The sequence below is a fragment of the Phodopus roborovskii genome, unplaced genomic scaffold (assembly GCF_943737965.1).
Source record: "Phodopus roborovskii unplaced genomic scaffold, PHOROB, whole genome shotgun sequence".
Classification (NCBI taxonomy): Eukaryota; Metazoa; Chordata; class Mammalia; order Rodentia; family Cricetidae; genus Phodopus; species Phodopus roborovskii.
In genome coordinates this window covers 25,192,337-25,202,022 of record NW_026126433.1, presented here as the reverse complement: position 1 = coordinate 25,202,022, position 9,686 = coordinate 25,192,337, and the positions used below count along the sequence as shown (strand labels likewise).

The 9,686-nt window shown below is 43.2% G+C and overlaps 1 protein-coding gene across 1 annotated transcript in view; it reads left to right on the top strand.

The window, feature by feature from the left end:
• Window positions 1-975: 975 nt before the first annotated feature.
• Window positions 976-9,686, top strand: part of Lamc2 (laminin subunit gamma 2) — a 59,189-nt gene continuing 50,478 nt past the window's right edge. Inside the window, exon 1 of the mRNA XM_051185978.1 lies at window positions 976-1,233. Within this exon, the coding sequence (XP_051041935.1) occupies window positions 1,155-1,233 (79 nt within the window). The 5' untranslated portion in view covers window positions 976-1,154. The remainder of the gene's footprint in view (window positions 1,234-9,686) is intronic.

Below are 9,686 nucleotides of genomic sequence, written 5' to 3'. Positions count from 1 at the left end.
AGTCAGTGACTAGGTATTTAATGAGGGCCTCTACAGTCCTTTACCATGGGAAAAGGGAGAGGTTATTGGTTGTGATGGATACAATGTGTCTATATAAATACTGGCGATTCTTAAACCTCTAGCAGGAACCAAAACCCTTCTCTGACAGTCACCTCTAAATCATTCTCCTCAGAAGTCCCCAGGACAGTGTAGGGCATGCCAAGATCTGCATCCCCTCCCCCACTCGGTGTTACTCACTTCAGCTAGCACCATGGACTTGGCTGGTACAATCCCTCTTAACGTTTTCCAGCGGGCCTGGAGAGAATGGCATGAAAAATATGCTCTAAGATGTTAAGAGAGTAGGGAATCATGGGCCTTTTCCTTATGAACAGAAAGTTTGTTGGACATCAATTGTGAACTAGACACTGCATCCGTAGTGGGGGCACCCAGTCTTCGTGGGAGGCTGGCCTGCCAATGAGTGACTTAAGGAGTTGCTAGCTCAAGGTTAAGGCAGAGGAATCTTTGGTCCACCCTGATGGTACTGTGTGTGTATGTGGTGGGGAGGCAGTTAGGTATGAGTAGAAGTAGTTGGTATGGATACCTGCAGTATCTCAGAAAAAAAAAAGTTGCCCCTAGATGGAGAGTGAAGAGGATCCTGTTGGGACCCTCGGTCTGATTAATTTGCCTCTCTACCGTTTAGACCAGAGCTGAGAGGGCTTCTGACTCTGAGGGATGGATCAGCGCCTGTGCCCACTGGCGTGCCCCCATTAGATGAAGAGGGGGCCACTGTCTCCCACAGAGAGTTCTGCCCAGGACCACCCCGGAGAAGGGCTGTGGGGGTTGTGGCGCATTCCAGAAGGATCCCTGGGCCGCAGCCTCTGCACCACGCCCTCGGCGGGGCCAGGTGTGCTCTCCGGTTGCGGAGGGGGGAGCCCCGGGCCGCAGCGAGCGGGTTTACTGCTCGCCCGCCTAGCGCTGAGTGTTTGTCTGCCTCGGAGGGCTGGGTCTTCCTTGTTCACAGGTGAGTCACGCCCCGAAACACCGGCTCTCTTCCTGTCAGGACTGAGTCAGGTAGAAGAGTCGATAAAACCACCTGATCGAGGGAAAAGGAAGGCACAGCGGGACGAGGACTCGGTGCCCGGCAGCCACCCGCAGCGGCGGAGCGCGGCCCGACCATGCCTGCGCTCTGGCTCAGCTGCTGCCTGGGCGTTGCGATCCTGCTGCCCACAGCCCAGGCCACCTCCAGGAGGGAAGGTGAGTGCTCCCACTGCCTCCCCGGTGCCCTTCCCTGCAGATGGCGATGGCTGTCTGAACTCAGTTCGGGGTTCTCACTTAGTCAGGTCAAGAATCTCTGCAGAGCACCCTTGATCTCCACAGAGCACCCTTCTACCTACCTGGGACTCCTTCAGAGATGGGCTTCAAAGTGATAGTTTCTTATAAAGCTCCCTGAGTTAAACACTCCAAGCCAATATAAGTTGTGCCAAACAAGGGTTTCCTCACTTTAAAACCATTCCTCTTTCAATTCCCTCCCCTTTCTTTTGCACAAGGGGACCCCCCCCACATCCACCCTGGCCCCTTTCTATCAGTAACTGCTGCTCTTTAAACTGTCCTCTCTCTGTATATTCACCAGTGGGAGTTGGGTGGAAATTTTTCCACGCCTGGCAACATCACACAGACTTAAAAAAAAAAAAAAAAAAAAAAAAAAACTTTCTGTAATCTGAATGTTATCTGTGTTGTATTTTTGAGGTGGAGGTGGAGAGTGAACTTTAGCTTTTTAGTAGTAATACACAAAACTTGTGCAAAAATGTTTCTTCTTACAACAGTTTCACCTCCCAGGTATTTATTGAACTCAAACGCTGAATATCATTTTATTTTTACCTAGGGCACCAAGTGGCTGTCATATCTTGAGGAGTTAAGTTCATGTAAACACAACTTTGTGAGAACCTAGCAACTGTTTTTCATAGGCATGTGTCTTGTCAACTGAGATGACACATAACACAGGTTGTCCCAGACACTTAGCAGAGATACTTTCTTCTAATTACCCCAACTTCTCACGTTCATGTTATTGTTGCTTCCTGGACTAGGTAGCATTCCACCCATCACGGATCCCAGGCCACAGTGCATTGACTATGTATAATTGTCATAATGTGAAGCGATAGATAGACATGTTTGTTTTCTGTAGTAACCATTTACCAGTTGTATCAAAACATGTTGTGTACCTTAGATTTGTAAAAAGAACTTCTAAAAAAATATATGAAAGTGGCCATGTGGAGTGGGCTCCCTTTGAGTTAGGACAAGTTAGTTGAAACCTAGTAGAAACCACCCGAAGAGCAAAAATCTCTGAATATTAGACTTAAAAGTAACTGTGTGTGAATCAACCACTAAGAACCCTTGATTGAAAGGTGAGCAGTTGGCAGTGTGTTCCCACAAGGCCACCCAAGCAGCTATTGGTAGTCGTGGAGCCTTTGATCCAAGGGTTCTTAAGCTGGAGCTTTTTTGACCATGTTATAAAAGCAACAAGAGGAATATATATTATATGTTGTATGTATGCTTTTTCTTTTGCAGGGTAGGTAACCATTACAGCAACTTTCCTCTTGGCTATAATTAAATGTATTTGTGTGTGTGTGTGTGTGTGTGTGTGTGTTCATGTTAGATAACAAAAACAAATATGTAGGATACCACCAATTGTTTAATAGTCAGAATCACCGCCTGGGATGCTGAGTTCTCACAGCAGACTTTATAGCCGAGCATCCCCTCCAGATCCAGAGTCAGAAGTACTGTATGGCTCATGTTCACACTTTCTCAGTCGTTAGAGACACACTGAGATATTATTATGTTCTCTTCTCAAAGGGCTTTATTTGGGGGCCAAGCGAGACTATGAAAAACTTGTCATTATGTAGATTGTAGTTTTTCCATTCCATGGTACACTGGGCTAAAAGTATGGTACCTGTCCTAATCTAAGTGACCTGTACCTGAGGCTCCTGTGGGCTGTGAAAGTGATGTTGCTTCCTGGTTTTTTTTCTTGCAGGTGAAATTACGGTAAATACATGGTTGGTCTCAGCTAAAACATCAGCTTTAGAGTCAGCCTGACCTGGCAAAATTTTTTTTGTTTATCACTTGTTAATGCCTGTCTTAGTTACTGTTCAATTGCTGTAAAGAGACACCATGACCAAGGCAGCTTATAAAAGAAAGCATTTAATTGGGGCTTGCTTACAGTTTGAGAGGGTTAGCCCATTATCATCATGGCAGGGTAAGGTAGCTGAGAGTGTATATCCTGGTTGGTAGGCAACAGGCTGAGAGAAAGAGACTGGGCCTGGCCAGGGGTTTTTGAAACCTCAAAGCCCATCCCACCCCTACCCCTACCCCTGTGCTACACCTCCTCCAGCAAGGCCACACCTCCTAATCCTTCCCAAACAGTCCAACAATTGGGAACCAAACATTTAAATATACGAGCTTATGTGGGTCATCCTTATTCAAACCAACGCAGTCTCTCTCAGGTAACTTTTCAGGTTCCTCAGCTGCTTGGAGTCTGTCTGCTTCGCCTGTTAAATGAAAGCATTAGAACTGTGAGACTTGGTGAAAGGAAGGTTTCGGGGTCCACATTTCTTCAGGGAGTCTGGAGCCAGGAGCACAGGTACAGTGAATTCAGATGCCCAGAGATCAGGAAGAAACACAGTGGTTCCCATTTGGGGTCTCATAGCTGGGTGAGAGACTGTGGCATGTGTTCCCAAAGGTCTGGATCGTAGTTCTTGGGGGAGGTATGGCTGGAGATGAGTGAGACACAGAGAAGAGCATCATAGAAAAGTAGCGGTGAATCTGGCTATGAAGAGCCTTAAGCTCTAGGCTGTATATCTAGGATGGTGCCTTGTAGGCAAGGGAGAGTTGCAGAGAGTTGGTAAACAGGAATGGTGTTCTAGGAAGGCTGCTGCATGGCGAAGAGGGTGGAGTGAAATGAAGGGAGCCAAATAAAAGGCCACTGCAGTAATCCATGTGAAAGATGGTAATAGTGAGGCAGCTGGGAAGAAAGAAAAGACAGAAACTCATAAGCTCAATCTAAAGAATTTGATGACCCACTAAATACATGATCCGTCTGTGAGGCCTTGTTACATCAGACCTCTGGGAACTTCAGGGCATGTCTTTCTCCTTTTCTTTCCTCTCCTTTCAACAGCCCAAGGAAGGTGCTGAGCATCCCTCTATGATTTACCCAACAACATAGGTAAGACATTAGACAAAAACCTAAAGCAGATTAGAACCTCAGCACGGGCTTTCGGTCAGTCCCTCTTGCTTTTCTGTTGTTCACCAGAATTTAACACATACTGATTTATCAATCCCCCACACACTTATCAACCCCACCACACTTTAGAAAATGTTCAATTAGAACATGTCCAAAGCATGCACGTAAGGTGGCCTTGTACTTTCTGATGAAAGTTGGCTTTCAAGATGGAAAAAAAAGTAATTGGCCAGATTGAGTCTGAAAACATTTAGTGGTATATATGTTGCAGTTATCTGTCTCTTTATGTTTAACTTAGTACATGAGTTGCACAAATATATTTAAAGTCATATAATGTACAAACTGATATACTTAGCTTTGATTTGTTGGCTTTTCATGAATGATTGCTTTTGTGAAGTAATTTCTATTCATCTTCAGAATTGAGATGCTTGCCTTCCTAAAGTTTCTTCCACATAGTTTCTTACTCAGAATAACATTTTTATGGTTGTCATTTTTTTTTTTTATTGAGATAGGGGTTCACTGTGTTGTCCAGGTTAGCTTTGAACTCATGACCCTATTGTCTCTATCTTCTGAGTGCTGGGGAACTAGGTACGAGCTACTGTGCTTGGCTTTGAATCTCTTTCTTTTGTCAGTTGAAAGTACTGAGTTTTCAAAAAAAAACAGTTAGAAGGTTTAAATGTTTTGGCAGCACATTGTGACCTTCACAGCGTAGTCACCTTGAGCTTATTTGTGACAACTTCCAACCCTCATGAGTGTGAGATAAGGGAAAATGTGTTGTGTTAGATGATTCGGTGTTTTTCTTACTGGTAAGTATCTCCTATATCGAGTGAGGTAATTTTAGCTTAATGTCTTCTCCAGATAACACCTAAGCCATTGAGTAAGTGCTCTGTGGTGTGTAAGATTTTTAAAGGACTTACATGCACCACTCCCCCCACCCCACCCACAAGAATCATTTTTGGTAAAATAAAAAGTGTGTTTACACAGTAAATAAGAATAGAGAGTTGAATGCAGTGTGAGCTGATAAGTCCTTTGGTGGCATTCATTTTAGTGCCCTGAACTGGGGCAGTTGACTTAGTTCTAGCAGCCCATGAAACTGTTGACTTGTGATCATGTTTATGGGAAAGTCAGAATATGAAATTGCCATTTTGAGGCAATCCTGGGGTTATGTTTCCTGTTTAAGTCCTCAGTAGGTCAATCAGACTGACACTGTTTTTTTTACTTGGGGAAATTTGCAGGCAAGGGACAAGACCTGAATCACTGATCTTAGACCAGTGCAGAAAGGAGCATGTGATTCTGGAATTCTCTAATTTAGTCACAAATGAAACTTAGCAGATTACTGAAGCATTCCTGGGGTTGTGTTGTAACATAAGCCCCAGAAAGATGACATAATGTTTGAATCCTCTCCAAAGCTGAAAGCTGTCTTTTTGGTGTCTGTGGGTGACTGTGTGTCTGCAGACATCCCTCCCTGATGAACAAACACAAGCTTCTTCACATGGCATCTGTGAGAGTGGGAGAATGTGTCGGCTGCTCCTCTATCAGTGGCCCGCACATGGCTGAGTCCTCCCCCTCTGCCATACGAGAGGAGACCTGGAGGTCTTGAGCCAAGGGTCTGTATTCACACATTGTAGACCAATTACAGAACTCCACTGTATCTCCTCCAGGCTTTATTTTTATTTATCGTGGGAATATGGATTCCCATGTTGGGAAAAAAAATTGATTTGTAGCTAAATCACTTCCCACAACTAACTTAAATTACCTAAACTTTGAGGTACCCTCTTACAACAAGGGTTTACACATTGTTTCTTAGAGCTAAATGCTCATCCCTGTCCAGTGAAGGGCAGTGCAGAAGTAGGAGCTCCGTTCATCCTGGAGCAGCCTTACTTAGTCCCAGAAGACTGAATGAGAATGTATCAAACACTGGTTGACAGGAGGTCTAAGGGGCCTCCACATACTTCTTGTTTTATAAGAGCAGGCGATGATAAGGGAGGTAAAATCATTGCCTGGATTCCCATGACTGGGAAGAGCCAGCTGGGTTCAACAAGTATAATGCTTGTATGACAGGGAAGCCAGGGTATCAAAGCTTGCCCTAGTTAGAACCCTATTGTTAGTAAAGAGGGCCAGGATTCACTTGTACATGGATTTTCAGTTCTCAGGATAGTTCTTTGACTTATTTCTTATTCTAGAAAAACAAACAAAGAAAACAGAAAAAACTATACATATCCTTTTATAGTCATAAGAGGGGGATTATGGATGCTTCTAGAAATATTTTTATTGTATGTGTGTGTGTGTGAGAGAGAGAGAGAGAGAAAGAGAGGAAGAGAGAGAATGTCACGTTTGTGTAGAGTCTAGAAGAGGGTGTCTGATCTCCTGGAGTTGGAGTACAGGTATTTGTAGTCCACCAGACGTGAGTGTTGGAACCCAGGTCCTCTGGAAGAGCAGCAAGTGCTTTCAACCACCAAGCCATCTCACCCACCTCTTATTTCTTATTCTTGCTATATACATCCTTTCGTATTAACTTCAGTGGCTGGAGAGATGGAGTTCAGGTCCCAGCACCTATGTCAGGCTGCTTACATCTGCCTGTGAGTCTCACTTTAAGTGATCTTGTGCCCTCCTCTGGCCTTTGAGGACACCTGAACACATGTGACATACATATACGTAATTTTTTTAAATTTTATCTTATGTGTATGGATGTTTTGTCTACATGTACCTGTTACCCTTTATTCAGTTCTGTTGTCCGATACTCAGTGCAGTTTGGAGTTGACCAAGTGGCTTTGTTAAAAAAAAAAAAGAAAATATAAGATTGTCAGTGTAGTTCAGTTGGTAGAGCACATGTTTGACACATGCAAGGTTTGAGATTCAAATATCTAGGTGACAGTCCTGGGTGGTCACAAGCCTTTGTATTCCCCATTCTCTCCTCCTCCTCTCCTTTCCATTGACATTTTCAGTCTATATGTATAATTGTGTCTAGAGGTATTTTCCCCCCGCTCTGGCTGCTACAGGCTATTGAAGGCTTTCATGGACGGGCCAGTTACATGGCTAGAACATTGATCTCGTTCATTGGCTCTTCCAGTCACTGCCACTTTGGTTTTGGTAAAAGGGGATTCCCAATGTGGCAATCCCAGCCTGTGCTCTTGCCTCATCCAGGAAGCAGTACCACGGTAGGACTTTGCCTGCTGAGCTCTGTGGAGACCTAAAGAAAAGTCACAGCGCTGAGGAATAGGACATCGTAGCAAGCTTTCTTTTGGCCACCAACCAGCTCCCAAAGAAAGATACGGAGACTTATTATTAGTTATAAGTGCTTGGCCTTATCTTATGTTTGTCCCACTAGCTCTTATAACTTAATTTAAACTGTTTCTCTTTATCTACGTTTCTTTTTTTGCCTCAGGGCTTTTACCTTTCTTTCATTCTGTGCGTCTTACTTTCATTTCTTCCTCCGTCTCTGGCTGGCTGGCAGCTGCCTGGCTGGCTGGCCGGCCCCAGGAGTCTCCCTCTCTTTCTCTTTTGCTCTCTCTTTTCTCCTCCAGCCTAGATTCCTCCTCATACTTATTCTTTCTGCCTGCTCATCCCTCTTCTACCTTGTTATTGGCAGTTCAGCTTTTTATTAGACCAATCAGGTGCCATAGGCAGAGTAAAACAGCAACGCATCTTTACATAATTAAACAAATACAGCAAAATCAAATGTAACACATCTTTACATAAACAGTGCTGCATAAACAAATGAAACACACCTTTACATAGCTAAAGTAGTAGTCTGCAACATAAATAAACGTTTTTACACAATCAAACATCTTTACATAGTTAAAGTAATATTCCCCAACAAGACATGTTGCTTCTACCACCTGGTGGGAGTTTTTATGGTCCATTTTCTTAGGATATTTGTTACTTCCTTTGGGGGGGGTATACAGATGTAGTTGGGCACCTCAGAGCCCATTAATTCATTCTTCTGACTTCAAGCAATAAAATATTTTTCAAATTTCTGTAAAAATAGGATTTTTACAGAAAGCCAGCTTATAAATGCACTTCATACACATTTTCCAAACCTTGAAAATGCACAATAACCACAGTTATCCTTTTACTAAAACTCAGAAGTACAACAGTGCATAGTAGACACTTACTTATTTAAGTGTACATGTAAGGGATGTAGTGATAACCAGAAACTGTAGATGACATGTATGTTTGAAACTTATTGCTCATAAAAACAATAGCGGATTTAAGAGAAGTATTTGCCTGCCTGGGCTCTGGTGTCTCTATGAGGTGTTATGGGAGACAGGACATCAGGCTGAGTTACCTGCAAGCCACACACACGGTTCCCAGCCTAGGTTGTGATGATGTGTATAATGAACTGCTAGTGAAAGCAGGTATTTTCCTGTAGCTCTGTAGTGCCCCATGGTGCCCACACTGCATGGGCAGCATGTGCATCACAGGACGCCTCAATAGTTTTGGTTATTCTAACTTAAAGCAACTGAGAGAGAGAGAGAGAGAGAGAGAGAGAGAGAGAGAGAGAGAGAGAGAGAGAGAATGGAATTCAATTGAAGGACTCTTAGTGAGGGAAATACCCTTATTCAAATTGCATCATTCTTTAAAAGAATTAAACTGGAAATAGACATTCATACATAAAGTTGAAGATACATTTGAATCATGAAATATTCATATTTTGTTTTATTTAATGAAATTGAGGATCATTTTAAGATGTCAGAAAGAGACATCTCATGGAGGAGATTTTAAAACTAGGATGTCTTTATGAACATCCCATCATCACATGTAGCATGGAAGAAAGTATTTTCATCTTAAGTAGCTCAGATTTGAAGGCTGATTTTTGCAGATAGGATCAGAGATTCTAATGAGGTTGATACCAAGTGACAGCTGCTGGGTGCTTTTAGTTTTGTATTTCATAAGGATTTTGTGATTCCAATATTTGTAAAAGCAAATTTAAGAACACATTAGAAGAGATTCCTATTGCAAGGACACCTTTGATCATTGTTTTTGTACTTCAAGCAGCCTGTGGCAGCCGTGTGTTTTAAAAGGGAGTATATGTTCTCCACATGATCCTTAGTCACCAAGTCAGTCCAGGTGGACTTCTTGCTGCAAGACCTCATGGTGGGTGAGTTCTCAGAGATGGGGTAACAGTTGATTCTGCTGAGCATAAAAGGGTTGCTAGTTTACAGGACATGGTGTCCAAGAGGATAAATTAACATCTAATGTTTAGTGTAATTGTTTTGAACAAAGGGAAAAGCTATTTGAGATTTTCTTGCCTTAACACACTATTCTCCACGATGGTTTCTCTTTACAAACAAGAATTATAAGAAGCTGAGGAAAGAAAGACATCAACTAAAGAGTGTAAGCCAGGCCGCTGAAGTGCTGCAAACCCAGCTCCTCAGGAGGCTGAAGGACCACAGTTTCAAGGCTGGCCTGGGATATAGAGCAAGTTCAAGACTACTCTGGGTAATGTGTGTGAGCTTATCAAAATAAAAGAATG